General features: G+C 41.5%; 1 protein-coding gene across 4 annotated transcripts in view; it reads right to left on the bottom strand.

Moving 5' to 3' along the window:
* Window positions 1–7,008: 7,008 nt before the first annotated feature.
* SEMA6D (semaphorin 6D) overlaps window positions 7,009–27,474 on the bottom strand; it is a 31,338-nt gene continuing 10,872 nt past the window's right edge. The window contains exons 2-19 of one of the 4 annotated variants that reach the window (XM_084213684.1): window positions 21,586–21,727; window positions 21,094–21,205; window positions 20,439–20,499; window positions 20,263–20,325; window positions 20,075–20,176; window positions 19,764–19,854; window positions 19,367–19,486; window positions 18,839–18,927; window positions 17,875–18,092; window positions 17,635–17,766; window positions 17,284–17,439; window positions 17,029–17,202; window positions 16,172–16,312; window positions 15,993–16,070; window positions 15,111–15,202; window positions 14,710–14,766; window positions 12,726–12,893; window positions 7,009–10,624 (exon numbers count right to left, since the gene is read on the bottom strand). In XM_084213684.1, the coding sequence (XP_084069810.1) occupies window positions 9,321–10,624; window positions 12,726–12,893; window positions 14,710–14,766; window positions 15,111–15,202; window positions 15,993–16,070; window positions 16,172–16,312; window positions 17,029–17,202; window positions 17,284–17,439; window positions 17,635–17,766; window positions 17,875–18,092; window positions 18,839–18,927; window positions 19,367–19,486; window positions 19,764–19,854; window positions 20,075–20,176; window positions 20,263–20,325; window positions 20,439–20,499; window positions 21,094–21,205; window positions 21,586–21,694 (3,267 nt within the window). In that variant the 5' untranslated portion in view covers window positions 21,695–21,727 and the 3' untranslated portion in view covers window positions 7,009–9,320. The remainder of the gene's footprint in view (window positions 10,625–12,725; window positions 12,894–14,709; window positions 14,767–15,110; window positions 15,203–15,992; window positions 16,071–16,171; window positions 16,313–17,028; window positions 17,203–17,283; window positions 17,440–17,634; window positions 17,767–17,874; window positions 18,093–18,838; window positions 18,928–19,366; window positions 19,487–19,763; window positions 19,855–20,074; window positions 20,177–20,262; window positions 20,326–20,438; window positions 20,500–21,093; window positions 21,206–21,585; window positions 21,728–27,474) is intronic. The other 3 variants (XM_084213685.1, XM_084213686.1, XM_084213687.1) reach the window with 3 other exon arrangements.

Genomic DNA, 27,474 nt, shown 5'->3' with positions numbered 1-27,474 from the left:
TGTGCTCATTTATGGCATGGGAAGAGCCAATAGTGGTTGGCTTCTGAAGCTGTTTTTTGCTTTAAGATTAAAAGTGTGCTTTCTTCTGTAATAAGGATTTAACAGACAAGACTTGTGTTTGCAGATAAATGCCAGGATATCTTCCCAAGCACTGCTAACAAATGATGCCATTTGGCAATATTAGTGAATGGGCAGTAACCTTTTCTCAAGAATTTTTAAAAGATAGATTTAGTGTCAAAAAAGCCCATAAAAGCTGAAATATCTTCTCCAGTATATCAGGTTTGTTACCAACCTTTTAATGTATGCCTTCTACTCATTGAATTGAAAGACCTTATTGATCTCTTTGCAGCTGAACTGATTATTGGGGTAAGAGAGAGACTTCCTGAAAGAAGGCAAGAGAAATTATTCATTTAACATACTCTCATTTTAGTAAACTTCCATTTAACCTCCAGGGTTAATTAAAAAAAAAAAGCTGGTTGGCTGGCATAAATTTATTAAATCAGACAGAAACTGAGTTCAGGCTAGTACATTTAATGTCAACATTTGGAATAATCTTAGGAGGAAAAGAATTCACATAGACTTATTAGTATTCCAGAATTGCTTTATTTTAAAACAACAGCCATAACAGCGGAAAAACCCAGCGAGGAAAGTAGCCCCCAAAATGGAAACAGTTTCTGTAACCTTGGATAGTAGAGAAATTTTTAAAAAAGGTATTGGGGACTTTGTAAGTCTGTGGTTGTTGGTTGAAATTCTGTTGTCATCAGGAGGCATTAGCTAATTGGTGTCTGTAGGGCTGGGATTAGGGGATTTGGTGTGTTGTCCAGTGATGCCATGGGTCTTCCCCATGTCTACAGGGTGAAAGTTACACATCAGAGCTGGCGTCTTTGTTAATGTCTGAACAGAGAGCAAGGATTAAAATCCCCCTAACAGCTGAGGGGATTTTCAAAGGCATGAGTGGCATTTAGACATAGATCCCCTGCTGGTTTCTGTCGGTTTTCCAAACTTGCTTTCAGACCCCTGGCTTGGGTCTGTTGCCCCACTGCTTTCCCTGACCCTACTAAGGACAAGCTACTTATTGATTGAGATCTGGGGAAATTTTCACAGAGACAAATGTCAATACCTGAGTTACACTGATGACATGGAGGAGCCCATGCTTGATAGGAAGGACTTAATAGGGAACCATCCTGGAGAAGGTTCTGCCTTGTCATTCATGCTGTGACAAGCTTGGGTGAGACTGAGTGGCATAACGAAGATGAAGTCTGCCATTTTGAAGCTGAGCTCCTCTGATCCTGACTTCACTTTGCATTGAAGCAGAGGAGAGTGGGGCTGGAGTATCCTACAAAGCAGCAGTTCAGGAGGGAAGCCTTCATTGGAAGGACTTTATGAAAAAACAAGCAACTACCAAAATAGTAAAGTGCAGCTTCATGACAGGTTATTTATTGTTCTGTGCAAAGCAAGTTAGACTGTCTGTGTCTAACAGGAGGAGTGTAAAAGCTTCAGTACTGGGTTTAGATAGAAACTGCTGACATTGTTAGCTGGGTGGCATTTGTGCAAGATTTTATTAGAAGCCAACATCATAAAGCTGTCCATTCTGTCAACAAGTTTCAGGGCAAATATTTTCTCCTCCCTCCTGCCATCAAGTTGAGATGACAGGCTTCTAAATGGTGTTCATCTGAAATGTGACAAAAAGTATATTTTTGACAACTGATCTTGCTTTGTGTCCTATGTGATATTTTGCTCCTCCTGGTCTAGAATACCTTTTGTAGTTGGAGCCTTTTGAGACGTATCCCCTCCCTCAGAGTATGGGGAGCAATTCTACCTGGAGTTTGGTTCCTGTGGAAGAGCAAATCCAGTCTTTTACCCAGTACTGCAGTTTAACTGAAGCAGCAGGGACTAGCAAGGAATGCTTGTAATATGGAACATATCATGTATAGTAAAATGTCATTTTCAAGTACTTTCTGAACTGTCGTCCCAGTAATGAAGCAGCTCTGAAATATCACATGACTTTCTCAGTGTGTTGCACTCTGTATAACCTTGCCTTTGATCGTGATGTCATTTCAGATGAAAGGCTCGCACGGAGAACAGTACACTGTGCATTAGGCTCGGCAGATATCCTCTGGGATCTGAACAGAGAAGGACTGTTTGAGATGTGCACTCTATGCTTGTCAAAGAGAAGTAAGTGCTGCAATAAAAAGAGTAGTTGGATATCTAAACTCCCCTCAGTCTGGGTAGAAGGAAGACTTCACCTGTCTGCTAGAAGACCTGCCTAATCTGAAAGTTCTTTTAGAAAGGATTTTAAGGATGAATAATCATTTTTGCTGTCACTCAGTCCAGCTCAGGTCAGTGATTTCCTGAATGCTTGAGTAACTCCAGGTGGCCCTGCTTAAGCAGGGGAGCTTGAAACAGATGATCTCAGGTACAATCCAACCTCAATTATTCTGTGATTTTGTGATTTTGATATTTAGATGTGCCTGACTTCCCAGTAGAAGTGAAACAAACTCAAGACAACTTCTTCTGCTTCTGTTAGCACCAGGATGCCCTCCCAGCAGTCTCAATGAGCTCTCTGGGTACCTTCAGCTGGCTTTTCTCTTGTGCCTGGGAGCTCAGCATTTGGCACCTTATGTCCCAGCTGAGTCCAACATTTTATGGGATTTTCTAGCGAATTTAAGAGCAGACTTGCAGCCACACACTGAGGTCCAGAGATGGCAAGAGGACTCCACACACAAAATGTCAGCTGGCCCAAGCAAGCCTGTTCAGTTCCCTTGACAGCACCTGCTGGAAAACTCTCCAATGACCAAAAAAAGTGGGTGATTTCTGCAGAGACCTTTTTCTTATCCTGAAGGCTTGATCCCTATCAAACACTTGTGGCCAGAGATGATGTTGGGGGCTGCAAATACTCTCTTTCAGATGTGCATCCCATTTTGCTTTGGCCTTGCTCACACCTCCTTAACATATGGTGGGAACAGCTGAGTGAATGAGGGCAAAGGCCTGGCCCATGCAGCTCTCCGTGGATGGAGGCAGTATTTCACCCCAGCAGCAGTGACAGAGACTGAATGTTAGAGCTGCATGCACAAGCTTTCACAGAAATCAATTCTCACACGCCACATTAATATTGAAAGTGCTTCTCTCTCACCTAATTGTTGGCCAGGCACGATAACCTGTGACTAATGGCCATTCAGAGTTATACAGCACGGCCTTATCATAAAAATTTGCCATTAGTCTCCAACAAAAAAAAAACCACCAACATCTCAGGCTGTTAATTGACCAGCATGTATTCCTGAGGAAATCAGAGTAATCACATGGATATTCAGTGCACAGAAAAGGAAGGTGCAGCTAGCTTATGCATTGCTTCTATGATTTATCTGCTCTGATCTGTTTCTGATTATTTTTTCCTCATGTGAGGCCAGTAGTGTAAATCAAAGATTTTAGAAATAACCCTGTGCTTGAAGTGACCCAAATTAAAAGCCCGTTGCCACCTCTCTTCTCTTACTAGGCAGCTGTCCATTTCTGTGCAGGAACAGACATATTTTAGAGGCTGTCAGTACTGCTGCAGAAGTAAACCACTGAGCTCATGGACTGCCTCTGCCAACGGCTAAGGTCAGCTACTGGAAAAAGTTACAAACCAGCTATTACAGCCAGGTATGATCCTGCAGAAAGGCTTTCATTGAGAACTGTTAGTCTTTGCTCATTTTTGTGCAGTTCAGTGAGACTCTGCCCTGGAAAACAGCTTCTCATTCTCAAAACAAGGACAGCAAGATGTGTGCAGGTCAGTTTAGGGGGTGGGATTTATTTTTTTGGCCATTAAGTTTTTCTGTCATAATGTTCCTTTATGTTGGCAAATGGGGATCATTCCTGAAAATGGTCAGGACAGCTTGTCTATGTGATAGATTTTCTTCTCCTCCCCTATCCTTAAAGCATTACTGGAGTTTAAGCAACACTGTTTCTGGCCGACATGAAGGGTAGAGGCACCAGTTTGGTAGGGAGGATGCAGTGCCACCATTGCAGGCCAAGGAATTCTCAATCCTTACCTAAACATGGGGACCCTCTGACACCTCTGCTCTGGTCAGCAGCCTTCACGGTAGGTCACAGGCTGGGATCTAGTTACAATTTTAATGAGAAGAGCTCAGAAAAGTTATTAGTGACTGTAGGAGAAAAGCAAGTGAGGAGACCATAAATCAGGCCCTCAGATGAATTCAGAATGCATTAATAAAATCAGAACTTCCAATAAATTTTGTTTCAGGCAGAGTAGAAACAGTTTCTCAGTTGCGAGTTCGGGGCACATTATAATTTCAGATGTGTGTCAGGCCAATGCACTATGCCAGTGAAACTGTTTGCAAGCAGGCACCAATGGCTGGACCAGAGTCAGGCCCTCACACCAGCTGAACTTTGGCAGGGTTGAATAAAAAGGCGAGAATCTCTACTTCTCTAAGCAAAGCTGAATCTATTTAAATATTTAATGTGGGTTTTTTCCCTCCCAAATCCTTTGCTTTCTTGCTCTTTCATACTGTGATATGATGACATTTGAACAACAAATGCAGTTTTGATATGTTGGTCTCCTGGTAGTACTTTTTATATGAAAAGCTTGCACATCCCAGCTGAAGTCCAGATGCTGCATTTATGAGGTATTTTGTCGTGATCAATTTTTAAAAAATATTTTTCCATGCCATGAAATTAATAGGCACCTGGGGAAATACCAACTAACTCTTCCCCACTCTGCAAATACTAACCTTTCCCAGATGGGAAGGTATTTCTCTTTCCCTTTATTTACCTGCAAGATGTTCTTGCTAGTGCTCAGAATCACAGAGAAAAAAGCATTAAGAAGAAAACAGTACAGAACACACCAAGTGCACTAAACCCACTGCATTCTGAGGAGCCATTTACTGCATAAACCCTGCATAATCTTCCCAGGGTCACAGAGTGAGTCATTAGCAAGACAGCACTAAGACAGAGGCATCCTGATTTTTCTAACTACTGTGATTACTTTAAGACCCCAATTTAAAAGGCCATAGGTTTGTTCTGGCAGTGCAGTCATAGAGATAACTACTCACAGCTTTACAAATTGGTTTTCTTGCAATCATCTCACTAGCACAAGCCTGCAGCCCTTTGGTGTTTTGTCTGTGTTCTGTTTAAACTATTTTTTTCTACAAAACCCAAAGCCAGCTAGAGCTGAGCAGGAGCCTCTCCTCTTCCCTCCGGTGTCCACAGCTGCCCTGCCCCACATCCCACAGTGCTGGGACCTCCCCTTGCTGGGGTGACCTGAGGAACATCAAGCGCCCTTCATGTACTTCCTTTATCAGCTGTGGCTTCAGATTGTTCTTCAAGAGAGACCTTAGGATGCTTAAAACCAACTGGCTGACCCAGGAAAGCATTGGAGGAGAAAACTCTCTTTTCTTGCTGAGCTTTTTCTTATTGCTGAAGTTCCCTTTCAGAATGGGGCTGCTGTAGGTGGCTGCTTTGGCATCATCATTGGATACAAACCATCTCTGTTAGTAAAGGGAGAGTTTTCTTGCACTTATTTTTCTAAAAAATAATTAATATTTACTTGCAGGTACTAAAAATTAAAAATAAATAAATAGAACCACACACCATGTTTGCACACACCATGTAGCCCAACAGAGCATGCTGGGAGATGATGGTCTGGCTACACCCATCCAGCCACCACATCACTGGTTAAGGGAAGGCTGGTTCAATACAGATCAAACCATAGAACCCCAGAAAATGGTCACTGGACATATTTTAGATAAAATAGACATTTCCTGAACAAAATATATCCCAGGATTTGTGCTGCAGATGCACTAAAACAGCTATTTGTAATTTTCTCATGATGACCTTTAATGGCTGGCTGAAGATGACTCAGGTAGGTACAGCGCCTCCAGAAGGAAAGCCTTTAGCCACACTGGCTGAAGGCATAGCTAATTTTAAAGAGGGAAAGCAGCATGTTGTGAGAGCTGTATGTGTTTGATACTTCATTTCATATATGAAGACATCCAATGAAGAAAACCCCATACTAATTAAAAAAATTGAAATTTTTCTTTGGCTCTAGAAAATATATATTGAGCCATTATAGCTTTGGAACTTTTTAAGCATCATATTTCTTTTTCCTTCAGATTTTTTTTTTGTAAGATACAACTAGGTGCCATTTTAGTGTTACAACATGCACAGCAATTTCAAATGATTAATACCTTGACAGCATAATCTTGCAAAAAATAGTTTTTATCCACTATCTAAAATTAACTTTTAATTAAAAGAATGGTATATTTGTTTTCTGATACTAAATTACCTTGATTATTTTAAAATTGTGTGGGATGTTAGCACATACTAAATATACAGCATCTATTTTCCTGTTGGGCTTTAACTGTCTGCCTGAAATGTGGGTTTCAATTATTAAGCATTAATAAATATTTAGGAATGTCCTGCTAGGTGAGTCAGCAATTAATTTGGCCAGGAATTAGCTCTGTCTTTTCTAATCTGCATTGTAGAAGGAGCACACTACCTTCCTTCAGAACTCTACTGTATTTGCACAAAATTGGTATTTTTTTGACCTTAATAAGAAAGGTTTGCAGGAACTAGAGCCCAGCTGGAACCTGGATGGAGCTCCAGGGATCAACTTCAGTGCATGGTGTTGGTGTTGTGTGGGCAGCCTTGACTGTACTGAGCTCTGCCACCACACGCTGGCTACTCTGCCTTTGGTATTTACCTCAGGAGGCCGAAAGTCACTGACAGACCCTGACTCTGCCCCAGGGACACAGAGCTCAGAGTGGCTGAAGATGACACACAGGACCCTGGGGTGTCACCCCAACCTCTGCCAGTCCTGCAGGCCAGGGAGCGGCCGAGGCCTCTGTGCCCTCCTCGCAGAGCTGCTGCAGGCAAACAGACATTTCCCCCACAGTAATCCAATCCAATCCACACACCTGCACCAATAATGAAATGACACACTCGGTACATGGGAATATTTTATTTTGACTTTACATGCGGTGTTAAAAACCCAAAGAACGTATTATTTACACATCCACAATACAAGTTTACAAGATATCTATACATGTTAAAGTACTCTATAGTAATAGAGCAGCTTCATTTAAGGGTTACTTTTTTTATGCCGTACCATTAAAAAAGATACAATCTGCGTTTACCTTTGCACAAATGGATAAAGCATCTTTTATTATTAAATTAACAGAATAAGGACTAGGTTGAATGTTAGAAATTTCAACATAAATACTGAGAGAACTCACATTACCATCTACAAGGCAGCACAATGTTACAGGAGGTTATCAGGGTTCACATACATTTATCTTCCGGGTCACACAAGTCTGTATTAATATTTGTAAAGTGAATTCGGATCAGTTTGTGTCTTCTGACAACTGAGTACATTTTAATAGTTATTAATCTGTAGTGTTTTAGTTGCAAGACAGAAGTGTTTAGGAAGAAAGATCATTGATTTTTGGATCCAGAGGTCTCAGGAAATAAATGTCCCTTACAGCCTTACAGGAAAAAAATGACTACTTCTATCCTTTATTCTTTGTTCTGTAACAGATATCCAGTTTTTAGTGACTAACCTTTTCTCCCCTTTGAACACATAATATAAATCTCCACCGTCTCTGAAACCCGTTGCAGTTATTTGTCCCACTAATTCATGAATATTCCTCTGCCATGGTTATTTCTATAGTTATGTTCAATAAACAATGTGGTAGTGTGTAGTTTGCAAGCTAAAATAGCCATCTGTGTTGAACATCAGCTGCAAGTGGATACTGTAAACCCTACTAAATAGCTTACACAACTTTAGCAGGTGTTCCATTACCCTAGAAACCTCATTTGATTTCACATTATAACTGTTTGATCCTTCAGAGAGCTGGAGTGGAATGTTTATCATGGTAAGGTGATTCAATGCTGCTGTCTTCTTGGATTGTAGGCTGCCTTTAGTTACCATTAATTATTCTTGCATTTTATCTTTTTTTTTTTTTTGGGTGCTGTTGAGAGGTTTTACAACTGGCACTCGGGAGATATGTGCTATAGTGAGAACACTTGACAGATTTAATTTTTTTTTTAGTACTTTTATCATTTGCATGAATAAGGCACAAAATGCACAGATTCAGGTAAACTCACACATAATATTTACAGAATATTGTCATTACCTGCATGACTTTGGAAAAAAACAAACCTTACTTTACACAACAAAAACAAATTGATTGCACTACTGTTGAGTTTTCACAGACTGCTTCTGCCAGGCCAATTAGTGTTTCTCCTTTTTTATTGACAAGAGTCTATCAGCGTGTAGGGCGTTATTAAATGCAACAAAAATGTGACCTTCTCCAGTTACACAGGCATTTGCCAAATGAACTGACTATTAGCTGCCCTCAGTGAGAAGTACAGGGGCTCAAGTTCACAGTGGCCAGGTATTGGATGGAGGCACTGTGGAAACACAGTAAAACTCCCCCGTTCCAGCCCAAAACACTAGATTTGAAATGCACAGCTCTGAATCAATAGCAGCATAACAGAGTTATGAAGAATTTACCATATCTGCACTCTTTGACTGGGTGGCTCTTTCATCCAGGCGTTCCCCTCAGAAGGCTGTCAGAGATGCGCAGTTCATCCGTAGCTGGCTCCAGCTGAGCCCAGTGGGCTGCAGAAGGCAGAGTCATCTGTTTGTTCAGTCATGCTCAATGTAAACAATTCCATAGCATAAAAGATGCAATGGGAATCTAAGTACAACCTAGTGTGTACAGTACACACACACATCCACACACACGCACAGCTTCATCTGTGGCAAAAACAAAATGCCACACATATGGAGAGAAAAAAAATAATGCTACAGTTGGGCCAGAGACTTAATTCCAGCAAATTGATTATTAACCCATCTATTCATTGAGACATTACCATTTTCTGACATTTGTGCAAGAGGCAAGGTGAATGCATACATAGTAAAATGTTCACATTTAATGGGAATGACCACACTTAATGGCAGTCTAAAATGGAACCCATTTTTCAAGTATTTGCTTACTGATTTTTTCCCAAAAACTGTTGTTTAGCTATTTAGAACAGTAATGTAGCCCCCACCCCATTGTGCTACATGTCTCCTTAGCTCCAAACAAAAGAAATGTAATGACCAGCACTTTCCTTTGTTTTTTTTTTTTGTTTGCTTGTAGCAAGTACACGAAGTCTTGCTACAGCTACATGTGGCAAGACACAGATGTTGCTCAAGTAAAGACAGTTTCTTTGGCCACTTTGTTCTCCTTAGTAACAAGCAAGTCTCTGCCTTATGTGTCTACCACATCATTTCACAACCTTACAGGTCAGTGCCACACTCATTTTAGCACAGACATGTCCTAGTAGCTGTATTTGTTCAGTGGTCTGACTGGTGTCGTCTGAGGGACGAATGAGGGTTTTGGTGGCACGTCGGGTTTTAGGGAGGGTGTCCTCTTTATTCCTGTGCGGGGCAGGGTGCCATTGCTCGTGTAGCTGCTTTGCCTGGACAAGGAAGGCTGGAGGTGAACGCTGACAGGCGTCCCTTGCATGTAGTCCATCTTAGTGCCTGCTGTGGGAGCCATGTACCCCCCACGATTAATACTTGGCTGTCTGGATAACAAAACACCATTTGGTGAGTTCAAGTTTTTAGGAAGGGCAGATATTGAGTGCCTCTGTGAAGAATTTTTGTGATAACCCCTCTGCCTTTCCAAAGAGGTCATTGGTACTGCAGGAGTGGTGGGAACATCCACTCGTTTTGTGGGACTGTTTCTCGGCAGAGTCGATGGAGGAGAGTATAAAGACGCCTCCCTGTTGGGAACCTTAGGTGGGATCTCAGACATATTGCCCATTGGATCCAGCATTAAAGTCTGGTGGGCCACTTGAATATCTCCCATAATTGCTTTGGGATTATTAGTAGTTTCATTTAAGTGTTTCAGAAAATCATTCAGGGTGTTCCTGGAATCAACAGATCTCCTGTGGTCTCTTTTGCTGGATGATTTTGTAAGTGGATGATCAATATGTTGCATCTTTTTGTCCGCCTTGTGCGCATTAGAATTTGAGAAAGATGTGTTGTAGTCATGGGTAGCATTGGGAAGAACAATAGCACTGGGAATATGTCCATGACTTAGAGGAGAGTGGGGTGGAGGACTAGAAGGAAAAAACTGAGGGCTTTTTAGTGGGGTTTCCTTTCGTGAAGCATTGAGGTTACCGTGCGCTTTGTCCGACTGACTCTTCATAGCCTGCAGAGTCTTTTGTTGGAGAACTGGAGTAGATTCAGGAGTTGGAAGTGCAGCTAATTCTGGAGGCTGTCCCCTGTGGTCCATCATCATGGACTTGGTATCGCCATTTGGAGGCAACTCCTTTCTGCTGGTCAGCAGGTTTGTGTACAGTTTGGGTGAATCAATGTTCTGCTGATACTCCTTGACAGGGCTGTCAAACAGCCCATTCAGTTTGGCAAAGCTCCCGCTGGAGTCAGTGCAGGACTGAGCCGATTCCGCATCTTTGTGTATTTTCCTGGATTTCCGTACAAATATATCCCGGTAACAGTAAACGGCCACTCCCGCAATAAAGGCTCCCAGGACAAAAGCAGCAAAGACACAAGTGATTAGGACATTCATATGTACCATTTGGTTGGACTCTCCTGATTGTACTTCCCACCTCACACCTGCAAAAGACAGGCAGGATATCATAAATCCACAGGTATTGCATACTGGCACATTTCAGAAGAAGGTACCTTTCCTCATGGAAGTGTCTAATAAGTGTTTTTAAGTGCTCTGGATGTGGTGTTGGTGTAACTTGGTAGGATCCTGCAATCTACTCCACTGGGGAATGCAAATAATTTTATAAAAATTATAAAATGACTGTGTGTGCACTGACAAGGCTAAATGAAGACTGTCCATTTTCTCTGATAATGAGGAATGCTTGTTGCAGCTTCTCTCCTTATATTATGTTTTGTTTAGCCTGTCCCCAAATTTCCTTTAAGGCTCACAAATAGGGGCCTTATGTTATTAACATTAATGATTTCTGCTGGAAAATTGAGGTTAGAAGGTCCTACTGGGCCAGACAGCAATTAATAACTCATGGATGGATTTCTCTCTCACTTTCCTGCCCAACTCATAAATCAGTTTCAAAGGAGAGACAGGATTATGCAAATGTCGTGTAAAAATGTGTAACATATATACTGCATTGTTACAGCCACGCTAATGGAATACAGTAGAAAACTTGTAAACTACTCCACTCCCAGGCTGCTGGTCCTGTAGTGGCACACCTGCACTCATTGTACATGTCCGCGTTTGAAGATAATGTGATTCTGTCAGAGCACTGATTTTTATTTTTTTACCAATAACAAACATAATACTTGCATAACATTATAGAAAAAACTTAGGTTAAATTATTAGAGAATGTTAAAACTTAGAAACTTTTAGCTTAGACCAAGAAATGGAATATTTGATTAATTTTTTTATTTCGGTATTAACAAGCTCCCTTTGTTTTTGGTTTTTTTTTAGATTTTTTAAAGCAACCACAGACATCTTGCAGCTAAGACAATGTTAGTTTTTAATGAAAGTAATACTGTTGCTATCCCAAGAGATGTTAAAATGAAAGAGCAAGAGGGAAGGAACAGAGTCACTTTTTGTTAGAGGCAAGGCCTTTGAATATTGTTAATGTTCAGGGTTACAGGTTTTAATGGCACTGTGCAAAAGCAGAAGGAGAATATCAGTAAAGTTCACTAATAGCTATGACACAAAATGTGATTCAGAACCAAGAGCAGATGATAATAAAAACTTAAAGCAAAACAGAAAATAATTGCAACAAATTAAAATGACAAATGCACGGCCATAATGGCTGATAGGAAACCTGATATGTTTTGTGAATGGTAATAAAACAGAAATGGTTTTTGGCTGGTGAGATTTTTTTCAGTAAGTACAGAATTGTGCAAACATGTCTGTCACCTTGCTGTGCTATGCACTGAGAGAGACTTGGGTTAAATTTTGGTTAGGGGATTGGAAGCTTCTCGATCCTGTGGTTGACTGCAGTAGTCTTATTGACTTAAAGTCTCAGTTGCCATAAGAACCTAATCAAAGGCTCACTTAGCTGCCAGAATGGCTACAGAAAGATGAACTACAGGCAGATTAGGTTTCTTGTGTTCAGCTTAAAACTTTTGGATGTCTCAGTATGTATTGAGATCATCTCTAAAGTGATGCTCATATCCAGAGGATAAAAATTCAGCACTTTCTTACTCTGACCTTTGTTCAAGACCATGTTCCAGGCAAACAGAGGTTGGGATATGCCCCATTTAACACACAGATGTCTCATGGAGCTCTGCTTTGTGTTCTGTTTTGCCACCACCCCCAACCCAAATAAAAAAAACCCCAAAACATAAGCAACCATTCATGAGGACTGACAGTCTAAGTCAGTATTTAAGTTACTGCTTAAACAGTTTAAGATGGAAAACAATAAACAGAGGTGCAGAAGGTAATTTTTTAATGTATCCAGAACTGCCATTGATTTCAAAGAGAGTTTTGGACCACTCTAGGATTAAAAAGCTGAGCTTAGGATCTGTGTTTCCCATTATAAGCTCTAAGCAGCACTTTGTCCATGGGATAAGTAGGTATGAAAAACATGATTGCACTGTCTGCATATTCACAGGAAATGGGTGTAAAATAGAGCCCAACAATCATAGCTGTTGCATTTAACTTAAGCCTTAGACAGTGTTGAGACTATCAGGTTTCCATTCAGCGGCAATGTATTCCCTGGTAAGGCCTTACCCTTTGGGACACCTGATAATGGATCAGAATAATCAGAAGTGTTTGGGTCATCTTGAACTACAAATTTCCGAGAGCCAGTCACTTTAGGTTTCCAGGAACCAATCACTTTAGGTGATATAACTGGGATACTTGCCATTGTGGTAATGGAAGCTGAGGAGAACTCCATGTCTGTGGTGGCAAACAGATTTTTATTAATGTGTTTCATGGCACATCTAAGCTATAGCTGGACACAGTATTTTATGGGAGTTACATGTCAGAGCAAAATGTGACCCCCCCCACTACACTCTGCAGAAGTACAGATGGCTGATTAAAATCAATTACTTCAAAACTGGAAGTATGAAAATAGTACATTTACATTTCAACAGCTGCTAGCCAAAAAGCCAGAGAAGTCAACTGTGAAAGCAGTGCAAAAGTTAAAGTAAGCAACTGTGGGGGTGAAAAGCACAACTTAGTCTACTTAATTGCTATATTCTTCACTGGAGACAACATAGTTGGCTGCCTTTTAAACATCTTCAAAAAAAAAGAAGTTACTTGGAACGATGCACACTCATGACAGGTTATGCCTGAGAAACCAGATCAGCTCCATAACTGCTATTATGGTACACCAGGAACTGCTGAATGAGCCATTTCTGCAGGTGGGGATAAAAGGAATGTTTTTAACCCCTATTTTGTAATGGTTCCTAAGGAACAATCCTGCAGAGATTCTGGCTCCTCTGTAACATGTTTGCTGAACAGACCCACCACAGCCTACGTGAAAATGCACAGAGGAGGAAACTCATAAAATTGGGTTTACAGTCCAGTCTCATTTGCACCCTTGAGTATTTTGTGTTCACGGTCCCAGTAGGTTTAGGCAGGAAAGTCTATGGCTCAAGATCAGACTTGAGAAATGTACTTCAAAAGCACACTCATTCAGGACTTAAAAATAAGGTTCAATTGTATCTGTGTCATAAAATACCACTTTGAAAATTCAGTTGATAAGCACTCATAAAGCCAGGCAGCATTTCTGTGTGACAGTTTTGTTTTGTTTTGTTTCCTTCAGTGAGTCTCTAACTTGCATTGTGGGTAAATAGATCTGGAAAATATTTGTCTCAAACGTTACTTCTTGTCAAGTTACAGAAGTGAAAATGTCAGAAATCAAACCACCAATAAAGCTCTTGCTGCACTCTTACAAATTTAACATACAAATAGATTATTGTCCTATTTGTCAGTCAGAAATGTGCCCTTGGTTTGAAAGCAAAGACCCAAGTTCCAAAAGCAAAGGCTGGAAAGTAAGGCCTGAGTCTTGCTCCTGTTGAAGTCAACACAGGTTCTGCTCTTGAGTTCAACAGAGGAGCACTGGATGTCCCTGAACACCAGGGGCTGGTGGTGAACACCTTATTAGAAAAATCACTGGAGGAGAAAAAGATGCAAAAGTCCATCTGACAACAATGCACAACATTTTTTCGAAGCCACTTTTGTCTACACAATTTCTCATTCAGCTACACAGTTTGTGATGTTAAATTTTTTTCTATTAGCATAAACTACTTAAAGCATTTCAAAAAGAAAGAAATACACATTTTAGAAAATGTGTATTCGTGCAAAAAGCTTGCTGGGAAAGAAGGAAAAGAGAAAAGGAGAGGTAAGGAGGAAGATGATGAAGTTCTGCCATTCATCTACTAGAGATGACCAAGAGGGGCATTCACAAACGCATGGCTGGGGATCAAGAGTAAAGCTTAGTGGACTTCGTGCAGTGAAGATGTCATCTATGTTAATCAGGCTCTTTAATAAAAGATGTCTCAATAAATAATGAGCTGTTAACATGCGGCTACACAGGGTGAAGTGCTGAGTGAGAAGAGTCTGACTATCTTTACCATCAGTGGGAACATGAGTAAAAGCACAAAAATGGAGGATTGCCAACTGTGCAAAAGGAAGGAAAAAAGGGCTGAAAATGCTGAACTGAAGGAAAGTAAAGGTCATTAATTCAAAAAAATTAAAAAAAACTAACCAGATGTTGGGTCGCCAAATATTTTGTAATCTGGTGTAGCTGTAGTAGGCAAAATTTCTAAAAGAATTAAAGGAACAAGTAATCAGTAAAAAGTAACAAAAAGAAAGCAAAAGATCTCAAACCTGAGTAATGGAAAAGAAAAACTGAAATATCACTGGTTACAAAAAATAAATTCTTCAATACTTTGCTGTAGACCCCAAATAGCTGTAAACTGGTGAAGGAAAGAGAAAAACTCTGCCACCCAGGACTAAAAAGCTCAGCTTTATGAACATTCACAGTAACACCAGGTGATGTGTTCATCATGTTACTGAAAAGCTCATCAGAAATTTAACATCCACAGTGAGGTGTGGCCACAGACTATGGTGAGACATTCCAAAGGAGCAGCAGTGACTGTGCCTTACCATGGCAGTCCCCAAGCTGTGCCGTGTTGCCATATTCAACATCTTGCACGTATCCTCCAGTGCTGTGGTTGTATGAAACAAACAAAGAGAACCTGCAATTAACAGTATTAGTAAGGATACATATGGAGATTTTTTTGCCTGGAAGCAGAAAATGGAAACATACACAACAGCCAGTCTATGGCCCAGAGGATTGTACAAAATGTACAGGATAGTCCAGCTTTAAAACTATCTCTGTGTGCTTATGCCAGGAAATAGAAGAAAAACAATCCCATTTTTTAACAACTACATCATGTCTTCTTCGTTGGGCATGCTCTTGGGTTTAGATACAACCATCCAATTATACCAGTTAAAGTTTGCAGTGGCGTGCTACAAAGGCCTCTTTTTTAAGATACAGCTGCTAGTGCACCATATATTACAGACTTGATTTGTGCAAAATGCCTTTGGTATGCATATATAACACCCCGGCTCCACTGCGGAGGCACAACCTTGCTCTTCTCACTGTGAGTCCTGTGCTTTCGTATTCACAACTGCCTGTGCCCCAACCACGAGCATGCCTGGGAGGGCATACTGTGTCCTGTCCTCTTGGAGCTGCTCAGGTTTGCACGCTGTGATTCCTTGCCTTCCCGCTTCCAACTGCTCTTCCTACAGGTCTGCCTGTCCTCCTACACATCTAAAACTCCCACTGAATGCAAGTCTTCACCCAGAGGTTCCAGAGTTAGGCCAGACTTAGCATTCTGTTCTCTTACAAATACAGTCCACTGGAAAAAAAAAATCTTTAAAATACCAGAGATTTAGTGACCGTGTGCAAGGGAAGAGCACAGGGCATGAGCTCATGTAAAGCATATTTAGAGATGCTGGGCTAATTTGAAAAGGAGTACTTACAGCATGCCTGGTGTCACTCTTCCACATGCCTCATGGTCTAACCAGCCACAGTACGGGTCCCGTGAAGCAATACATGCCCTTGCAAGAGAAAAACCCCAAAAAATCATGCATTTTTTTACTTCCTTCCAAAGAAATGTTGGTGCCCTTGCTTTAGGGGGGGGTCAGGAATGGAGCCGTACTTTTTACACGACCCGTGACGCTCACACCGACTCAGGGGAATTCTAACGACGCAGCTGGAGAATGCCACAAACAGAGCATGGTGGTCTCTGTCCAGCTGGAGGGAAATGACTCTTCTGTCCTCCTCGCTTTCTGCATTACACCTGGTCAGCAAAAACAAGGGCAGGACACTGCTTTAGTGACTGCAGTACTTTATGCAGTAAACATTTTATTTATTGTCTGTGTAGCTACTGAACAGGAACTTCTCACATACATAAATGTAACCTAAGACTCTTTGCTGAGACATTGCTAAACAAACCTCTGAGTTATCAAATGCTGGCTTCTGGCTCCTGCTAACAGCTAGGTGAGAAGTTTGCTGATCTATGTAGGGAAAAAAACCCAAATCCATTTTCTTTGTTCTCTCAGTCAGCATAAGTATCATGAGAGAGCAGAAGAGGAGTCCTGTACTGGATGGCTGTAGAGTCTAATTGGAATGCTTCCACTCCCAAATTCTTGTGCCAAAAAATAAACAAGTTTAAAATGATCAGATACAAGTTATACACTATCAGCCACTCTTGAGCAACCCTCAAGATAAGCACAGATCATTTCTTTTTAACATCACCAAGAACTTCTGACGTTTCTGAAGCATTTGCAGGAGAATTAGACCATGTCACTGACGTCACTGGAGTGGAATTATGTTGTTCATTCAACCCATGCAAAATGGCAAGTGACCAAATACTTTCAGGCTATTCAACATGAGGAACATGATGAAATGACAAACAAGTGGTGATGTTGGTGATAATGAGCTAGTTTACCATAATCTTTTTTAGCTAGGTTCCAAGGACTAGGTGAAGAGCTTAGATGTTCTGCTAATACTTACTTTGCATGATTATATGCTTCAATCTCTTCCAGTAATATGCTGTCATTCAAAGAAAAAGGCCTGGTCTTTGCCAAGATTTTAAGTACTACTCCTGCTTCGGAGCCAACAAATATGACTGTGTAGTTCTGGTAGGGTCCAGCAGCGTGGTCTACAGCGATTGCTGTCAATCTGTATCTAACAAGACCAGAAGGCACATCATTAACAGCAAGTTGTCTTGTTTTCCTTTTCACAGGTGTTACTTTTGAACTGTCATACCTGACACGTGTTTTGGTAAACCAGGGCTCCTCAGTGACTGAGGGAACAGCTGAGTCCATCAATGGATGAGATTTGATGAAGGAGAGTGTTTCGTCTGGGAAATCAATGGAGGTTTTGTAAGCCTCTGCTAGGCCATGTTTTGCACAGCAGCCAGGTCTGAAATGAGAACAATATTGTTTTCCTCTTGATATTTTAGTTAATGAGAGAAGGCAGCCGGTTAATGAGCATCCTTATGGCTGAAGCATCAAGCTCTGCTTTGGGTTTAACCAGCAAGGCACTCAAGAGTGCGGCTGATTTAAGGTAGCTCTTCCCAGGGACAATGTTATGACATTGTGAGTAAGAACCTTTTACCTTGGCTTTGGTACTTTGTCTTCAGGTACAGCTGTCCAAACAGAGTCAGGAGTCTTTTGTTCTTTAAATCTCCCTTTGAAGACTTTCTCAATGTCATCCATGCTGAAAGCACACACTGCTGAACCAGGGATGCTGTAAAATCCAAAAAATAGTTTCAAGAACTCAGATTACAATGGCACCAATCTCAGTCTAAGAGAGAACCTGAAATCTGCCTTTGATGAAAGGTTGCTCATCTCTTACCTGTTGAGCTGTGTGGTGAATACACCCACAACAGTGGGCACTCCATTGATTTCTATTATGTCTGTGATAGACTGCAGAACATCAAAGTAGAAGAATGAATCCCCAGGAACTGAGCAGTTGAGCCGAGCTTTCAGAAAGGATGTCCAGTGCTTCTCCAGGACCCTTTGGGAGCCCCCCATGTCATTTTTGCAGATGCGTGCCACACGGGAATACACAGCCTGTGAAAGGAAAAAAAGAAGGAAAAAGGGAGAGAGGCTTGAGAGATGCAAGGGAAACAGTGCTTGTTTCTGAGCTCTTAATAAAACACCAAGATAATGTTGTTAACAGGAAGCTGCCATTTATCTGCACAGAGAAGATGAAAGCAAATGGTGTTCAGCTTGTAGTGCACAGGCATCTTAATGTATCACCAAGCAAATGCATCTCCACAGTTTGCTCCCACCCATTTCACCTTCAAAATCATATTGTTAGTGAGATTTAAAGACTTTAATTAACCATGTGTAAGGGATTTAATAATTTATCGTAGAATATCCTTCCATGGTGAGGCATGAGTATTATACTCTGTACTGGCATGACTGAATTATTCAATATCCAGGGACATTAGAGAAACTTCTTTGAAGCTCTCCTTTTGTGTTGTTTTCTTTTGTTTCTTTAATAAGCATGAAAACACCCTCAGCTTTTCCAGTACTTGGCACAAGAGTTAAGGCAACAGCAGCACTAAGGCAACAGCACATTGAAAGACACCTGGAGCGAGCTCACTAACAGCGAGAACAGAAACAGCTTTTTGGTTGAAGAATGCACTGCTCTAGTTCTTTTCTTCCCCCCTCCCTGTAAATTATAACCATGGTAAAACTGTGCAAGCTTTGTCCTAGTTCCTTCTTCATATTATGAACTGTGCTCGTTCCTGATGCTGTTTTAGGATGAGCTCCTTCTGCTGTGACTCAATGCTCACGGTGCCGATACTGACCTTGCCTAAAGTGTTGTGCTCTACAGCAATTTCTCGGAAGAAAAAATAAACATAGTTCCCATATTCTATGGCATGGAGGAAGTGTGGTTCTGTAAGAAAGAGCAAGGAGAAGTTACTTCAAAGAACTGCTCAGTGGGCACACAACAGTGACACTGTGAGACTTGGCAGCTCCTGCCCAGGTCTACACCAGCCTCCAGTCTTCAGATACTTTAGGATGTCCAAATACAGGTGCACCAGAGTTTAAATGAACTTAAAGTCTTTAGCATTGGCTAAGGGACTGTAACAAGGCCCCACAGAAATTGCATTACAACTAAGGTATTTTGTTACTGCAAATTCATTTGTTGAAGGATTTAACAAAAATTTTGTCTGGGTTTTTTTTTTCATTATGCAGCTTTTTAATATTCTGAAAGCCTCATACATGCTGACATTGTAGCATATATGTAAACCAGGCTGACTGTGAATAACCTGACCTTCTGTGCCACTGAAATTACATTTGCCATGTGTATGGGAAAATACTCCCCAAATTACCTTTTATCCATTTGGAGTCATACTTTATTGTTCTTAAGGCAGATCCATCCCCCATGCTGCGATAAATAACAGCATCACTTGCCAGGAAATCTGCTACTGTTGCCGAATACAATTTTCCATCTAAAATGGAAGTTGAAAACATGGTATTAAGAGGCCTTTAATAATCTAGAGAATTCTGACTAGCCTGTGTTTTTCCCCATTTCTTTACTGTCACACTTCCCCAGACTGCTGTAACCTATTTATTAACAGGTCAGCTTCTAATCCTTCAGAGGCCCTTTAAAAAATTTAAGAGCAGGGGCACCATGACACCTTTAGCTTTCCTGTGCTTGCTTTAAAAGCTCTCTGTCTCCTTTTGTGTCATTAATCATTTAGACTCATTACAAGTAAAAGTTCTTACCAGCAAAGAGGGCGACATTGGTTTGTCTGGCATCAAATGGGCATCTTGCCAAACCACTAATTTCCTCCCCATCATACTCTAATGTATTCAACTAGAGAAGAAAAATAAATGGGTGATAGTGTCATTTCTATTTTGTGCACTGGCACAAAAGCAAAACATTGTCTTTCCACAAAACTTAATTCAGCACATTGGCTTCTGTCTGTTTTTATTTCACCTTGAAGCACTCTCCAGGCACACTGGGTGGATTGGCTATGCCATAACCAGTGCAAGCAAAACCAGTAACAGATTAATGACATCTTCAGTACTCTTACCCGATAGTATCTGCACATAGGGTTAAATGCATTTGTTCCACAGACAAACACCATCTCATCATTTCTTGGAACAAAGACTTTAATGAAGTTATGGCATTCATCCTGAAAAGAGAGTAAGATGTATTAATCACAAACTCCATGTATATAATAAATACTAGTGCCATTTTTCTATAATGTGCTAAACTTACTTTATGTTTGCCTTTCATAGCACAGTTCTCTCTGTCCTGCTGCTTTGATCTCCATGTTAATTTCTGTTAAAGCAGACCAGAAAGGAACATTTGAATTCCTTGCCACAGCAAATTCTTAAAACAACCTATTAAAATGAAAGAAAACACCTCTCCCTTGCCAGCAGGCATCTACTCACCTTGCTTGGGATAACTTCTGATTTCGGAACGTCATTTAAGTTTACAGTATAAACCTGGTCCCTGTTTGCAGAGTGAGAAGACAGCAGTAAATTCATTAATTCTGTGCCTCTTTGTTTGATAAGCTAAATCTATTTTCAGAACGTTATGTTAGACCAGCAACTTCTATGCAATAGAATTCTGTGTTTAATGTAAATGGAAAAAGGTTGTTCATGTGTAACATGGGGTGGCTTTGATTTTTACTGGCGTGGTCTTGAGACAGCACCTGCAGCGTCCAGCTGTTCATCCCTGTCTGCCCGTTCTGCTGAGGACTAACCTGGGCTGTAAATATGTAAGTGTGTTATCTTCACTTCCTACAGCCCTGACGTGTCAGTCCAAGTTTAAAATGATCAGGAGAGGTTTTTATCAGGCAGGGCAGTAATATAAAAGAGGGAAAAGAGCATTTGATCATTGGTTTAAGCTTAACTACAGTAACTGCAGCCTTCAAATCCAATTTTCATGCACTGGCCATAGATATGGTATATTTCTCTGGGAAATTCTGCCCCAATTCTAATTTTTATCATATTCTGCACATTTTTCTAAATGAATTTTACACATAAATGCAAAACCAGAAGAGAAAAGAATTTTAATCTAATGAACTGAGTGAAGGAAAATTACCTGCCAGTGATATAAAGTGTGTCTCGAATTTTCAACATTAGTTGGAAGTCCAGTCTGTGCTGAGATTCATTGCCTGAAGGGCGTCCTCTAAATACTGGATATTGCCTTGAATCTGCAAGTAAAAATGGGCTACACCATCACTCAGGATTATAGAGCTAAAGAATCAATATATGGCATTGATTAGCTGTATATACTAGGTGTAGAAGGGTTTAAACTAAATTCCTTGAGTAATGTCTTGAATGTAAATGAGGAAAAGATGGCTAATGTCAGCAAATGTTCTTTTTCCTGAACTTATTGCTGTATTTCTGATTGCTTTTTTAAGAAAATGATTAAGTGTTCTATTAAAGATACAAAGCCAGTAAACACATTTCAATTTGAAAGGAATCAGATTTTTTAAAATTTCCCATGGTGGGGGGCAGGGGCAAGGAAAAAAAAAATCAACATTAGAAGTTTTTCCCTGGTGTTTATCAGCACTTTATGGAGATTACTTACAGTGGTAGTCCACGACGTTGATGGGGTCCTCGTCTTCAGGGAAGCTGACGGCCCGGCAGCGGGACAGGCTCAGCAGCGTCACCAAGGCACAGAGCACAGGGAGCCTCATGGCTGGGGACAGGTGACAGCACTGCTCAACTACCTGCAGACAGGACAGGGACACAGCAGTGAGGCTCGGGCAGCACAGGACACCGGCAGCAGGGGACACTGATGGGAAACTGCTGCGTGACACAGCCCTGCTTGAAGCGGCTCTGAAGCACATTGATGGCTGCTAATTCTTAGCTGGATTTACGGGCATTTCCGAAGAAATGACGACTGTCAGCCCGTTTAATTCACAGAATCAGAAATAGAACATACAGGCTGCTGACCTGGCAAGAAATATTGTCAAACTTGGGATTAGAATTTTAATTAAACTGCAATCTCTTTCCATCCCCTCAATCACCAAATGTCATCCAACACACACCCTTTTCCCATAAGGTACCTAAATCTCATCCACAAAGCGTCATGACACACACAATGTGTCTGAACATCCATGCTGTGTTTTAATGCCATTGCTTGTTTCCAGGCTGTGCCATCTCGGTGCTCAGTCCAACGTGCCCATTGTCACAGACCTGCTGCCCAGGAGCAGGCACCTGATGCTCTGCCTTGTGCAGTGACTTACATACGTGCAAAGTAAATGCAAAATGCTGCCCCACGCTGCCCCTGCAGTGTGACAGTATTGTCACACACTTTACAAGGGTGGCAAGAGATGCAAATGGGGATGCAATGCTGAACCACCTTCCCAAGATGCCACTTTCCCCCTCATTCTATCTCCTACTGTCAAAGTCTTCAGAGGCTTTCACCTGGGGGTTGTGTGTGGGTGTGTGTGTGTGTGTGTGCGCTCTGCAGATCAGACAGCACAGATCATGACAGCACCACAACATCAGGCAACAAACCTTTTAAGAGGGGAAGGGAAACATAACTTCTTCAATTAAACCACAGGGATATTTTAGTGAGCAGAATATAACTACTCAAGTTGCAATTTGGGTAGGATGCAAAAAAACACATCTCAAAGTGAAATCTGATCCTTAATGACTGCAAGTGGACTGGGCAGGGGTCATATTTCTCATTAGAAACCTGGCAAATGTAGTATTATTCCCTCCTCCAACCTTTTGGAAGCATTCATTCAGCCCCGACTCACAGGTCAGAGCTCTGAGTCATCAGCTCAGTGCTTTGCAGTTGCTGAAATTGGTTATTAAAGGCTTTGTCTAAACAGAAAAAAAAGAGAAACCTTTCAATTTTAATGTTTCAAGACTTTCAGTGAGAAGAATACGTTGCCAACACAGAGTGCCAGACCTGATCAAGCAAAGCACAAAAGTATTAATCATTTAATAATTTGAAAAGCAATTAAAAAACCCCTTCATAACAACACTTAACCTTTCAGTAATGCTTATGGGGGACGAAAATGCTGTATTTGTTAATTGATACTATGGCTGGCTAGGGGCAGGGCTTCCTCCTTCCAGAGGCTGCTGAGCTGTCAGCTTGGGCTGCACTGTGAGGAGACCAGCTGAACGGCTGGGAACATTTGGGGATGGGGTGGGGGTGTTGTCTGGATGCCTGCCCATTACAGTCTGACCTGGAAAGAAGCATTTTCGCTGTTAATGATATTTCTGTATCTCAGTCCACCAGTCCAGAACGAATGGGCTGTGCTCTTAGTCAAGATTGATGAGTGCAGTGGTTAATAAACACTAATGATTCCTGGCACTTTCCCTCTGCTCTTCCTTGTCCTGACATGGCCTCTTCAGCTGAAGCATCTTGCGTTAAATTACTAATGAGCAAACTTAAAACAAACTGGAATTAATAAAGTTAGTCAAATTAGTTCTTTCTTGTGAAAGCACCATTAGAGCAAAGTCCTGCAGCACTGTGGCTCCCAGACACAATAACAAATCATTAATGCTTGCACAATCTTTTTTTTTTTTTGGGCTTTTTGTAAGGAAAGGCAGGCTCCAAATATCCAGCCCACTCCTTTTCCAGTGAAAGAGAAAGGGGAGACACATAAACTGCATGTTGAGTTGGTGCACAGTAACATCTATAAGGTGCTTAGTAAAAGTCTTCCCTGAAGCCTTGTTTTCTTGGAGAACAAATGAATACAAATTGCCAAAGAGCAAGAAGCTCTCCCAGACATGTAGGCTGCAGTCAGCATAGAAGATGAGGCTGCTTGTGGCCCACATCATGACTCAAAGAGACCCTGGCCTGGCTTCAGACTGCACACAACTTGCAAACTGTACAAGTTCCACCTCTACCAAGCAGGGGCATGTAATAGGAAGTTTCCTTTTCCTTCCAGTGTTCCATCTGGGAAGAATAGACTAGGGTGACAATTACAAATCTTCCATGTAACCTGCCTTACAGAGACAGATACTGACTTCTGGACTCCAGGAAATGGCTGCAGAAAAAAGGGCAAATTATATTTGTTTTTAGGTCACAATTGTCAAAGGGCAACTTGTGTTTTAGGTCATGATTATCATGGTCAATATGCAGCAAACTGGCACAAAAGCAAACAGGAAACAACTGAAATGCCAGGTAAACAAAGTATCAGTTCTCTCAAACAGATTCAAATTTCAGGCAGGGTATCAAGCTCCCTAAAAGAATGCGAAGTTTTGTAAATGTAAATTCAGAGGATGTGTTTCCCCAGAGGCTGCATCCAGAGCAGAAACAAACTCACACTCCTCAAAAAACCTCAAACATCTCAGGATACTCCAGAGATGAACCCTGAGAACACACAGGGCAGGAACAGTTATGCTCAGCAATCTTTTCTAACTAAACATCATCTGTTGCAAATCTCTATCAAAGAAAATACTGACGTGAAGCACAGACCTTGGTCACAAGACAGAAAAGCAGACAGAGACCTGCACTGGATCAGCAAACCACAGGTAATCACTTCTCACCAGCCAGGCAACAAGTACAGATTTCTTTATTATTTTGCTTGTAAAATTACTAAAAGAATATTAACAGTAGCTCTGCTTTCCAGCTACATATGAAAAGAAAATTCACCTGCTTCAAGAGGCTCTTAAATGCAGCTTTTATCTGGTTGGACACAGGCTTGAGATCAGAACCACTGAAGAGAGAATGAACTGGGAAGAACAGCTGTTTCCTGGATAATCAGAAAAATGGGCTCCATCTAGCCCTTGGAGCAGGGGTTTATGACAGCCAGGTGTAGCCTCCTGGTAGACACAGATAGACCGGTGTGAAAGACGTAATTCCTGCCACATTCAAACCTTTTAGTGGAGGCCACTACTGGGGACAACAAATAACAATGCTGAAATATCTGTGAGGCCTGAAATAGCAGATTACGAAATGCTGGCAATGTCTACCTTCAAGAAAAAGCAGAAAACATTCATATGCTGGGTTTGATTATTTTCCCCTGCCAGGATTCAGCCCAGTCTTTGATTAATTTCTCTTATAAATTGCATTCCTAGCATTTCTGCAAGAAAATAATCCATGGCAAGTGTAATGTTTGGAAATTACCATATTGCTATCCTTGTTTTGCAGCTGGGGAATTGAGGCACAGATCAAGGCTGACTTTGTGGTCCAGGCCAACCACCAAAAAAGCTTTTTCAAAGGTTCTGAGCTGCCTGGGGTCAGATGTGCTCCTTCGCTGCAGCAGGGGCACATTGAGCAGTGTCCCTCAGGTGAAAATGGGGTTACAGATCAGAGCTCCTCTGGCCACGTGGCCTATGCCATAATGAGTTGTGTCTGCAAGTAGAAAGAACTAGAGGTGTAAATGTTAACTGATGGCAAAAATCTACCTTGTTAAGGAGGCAAGCAACCTGCCTGAAACAGGCCTCAGGGAGAGGCTGTTGGTCGGATGGGAGGCAGGCAGTTGTCCCAAGTAATAAACTGGCTCTTTGTGGCTGCCACCTTTCAATCTCAGATAGAAATCCCATCCTTCAATTCCTGATTGGGGGAATCCAGAGAAGCGGGATATAATTCCTGTTAAAATATGAGCCTGCCTTCAAACAATCACACACGAAGGGGAACAGGCTGGTGTTTCTTGCCCATTAATCTATTCCAGCCTTTGACAACGTGCTGGTGACGCTCCATCAATCATCTTTCTGTGCACTGCCACGTAAAAGAGAAGGGGGAAGGGAAAGGGCATTCAGCCAGCTGGGGAGAAGCAAAATATAAAATGGCTCCAAACCAGACTGATGCAATATTTTCTACTTACTGGGAAAAAAAAGAATCTTAAAAATCTTAACACGATAAACACTTCCCAAAATGCTAAGCACAGACAGGAGTGCAGTACAGCAAATCCAGGCTCAAGTTGAAGACAGGTCAGAACAAAAGATACATCCTAAAAGTTAGTTCACTTGTGGAGACTTTGGCAAAGAATGGAGGAAAGGGTTGCAATAATAAAAGCTGGCTAAATGACTACATCACCTTCCCTCTCTACCAGACCCAGGCTGTCAGGTGAGACCAAGGATCCCCTCTGTGCTCGGAAGAACAAGCCGGCCATTATGTTGAGGGGGGGAAGGCAGAATTGATTAGTAATATGCTGAGCCTAGTCAATTTATGTTGATGTGGTTTCCTACAATCCCAGCTGACTGGACTTGGACAAATAGGAAATCCCTGCTGTCCTCTGTTTCTTCCTGCATGCAAATGGCTCCCTGAGGGCACTAATTAGTGCAAAGGCACTGACTAGTGTCTTTCTCAGATGGTACCTTCTGAAATTTTGAGCATGAAACCACTCTAATAATAAAAGTTAAGCCAAAACAAAAATTTCTTTACTGCTGCTTGTTCACAGATGTACAGCAAGTTTCTCAGGGCCTACAGCTGAGACTTCAGTCCCTGAGGCAGAGTGAAGCTGATCTTGTGCAAAACCCAGCATCTTCCACTGAGCCTCTGAGACAAGCTCTGCTGAGAGGCTCAGGGCACCCTTGGACAGTGGCTTCAGGCACTGAGCCCTTGGCCAAAGCAATGCCTTGAAGCTCTTCAACCAGAAGAACACTCAAGCAACAACGATCTATTGACAGGCTAGAGCAAATCACAGATTCCACCTGCACCCAAATACAGGCTGAATGGGAACTTACTTGTGTTTAGCACCTCTCCCCCTTTTTTTGGATGCAAAGGACTAGTGTAGAAAGGTTAAAAATCTTGTTTACTGCAGCCTCAGGGATTATCAGGGATTATGTTTTGATGTACAAATCACTTATGGTCTACAGCAGTTTTACCAGCAGTTAAAAACACTACCTGAAAAGGGTATGGTTCAAGTTCTGGGCTTCGTGAGGATAAAAGCCTGCTGGCAGTGACTCTGCTTAAGGGGACTAAGGATTTGCACCTGAGTTTACTTGCTGATGGTAACTGCTGCCAGGTGGGAGAAGTTCAACTTCTTGAGCCAGCTGCAGAGAGAACACAGCTCACCAGTGAGCGCAGAGCACAGAAACTGAGTGTTGCTCAATTTCAGTTTGTCAACCAGGTCAATCCTTTCAGAAGACAAAATGTTCAGAAGAAAATACATGAAGGTGGTACAGGCTGCCTTCAGGGGCACCCTAGACTTGTAGAAATGTACACATTGGCAACCACAGATGCACCAGAACATCCACCTAGAATAGCACCTCATCCCTGCTGTGACTGGAATAAAATAACTCCAGAGCAGAGCCACACACTGGGGGAACCAGGCAAAAGTGTGTTTTAGTAATCAAAATAGGAAAATGGATCATCTGAGTCAAAATATAAGACCAGCATGGCCCAGGGTCTGGTGTTTTAAACTCCAGAGGGGGGGCCAACAATTCTTTTTCCTATCTCTATTTTTTGGTCTTGGTCTTTTTTTTCAATGTCTTACTGTGTGAAATGTTTATGATGAGTCATTTGCTTACAAGCCAGAAAGTATTCCACATAGAATGCAACATTTGC

Source organism: Fringilla coelebs (genome assembly GCF_963513975.1).
Source record: "Fringilla coelebs genome assembly, chromosome: 12".
Lineage (NCBI taxonomy): Eukaryota > Metazoa > Chordata > Aves > Passeriformes > Fringillidae > Fringilla > Fringilla coelebs.
The sequence above is the reverse complement of the archived record's forward strand: the minus strand, read 5'-3'. Positions and strand labels throughout refer to the sequence as shown.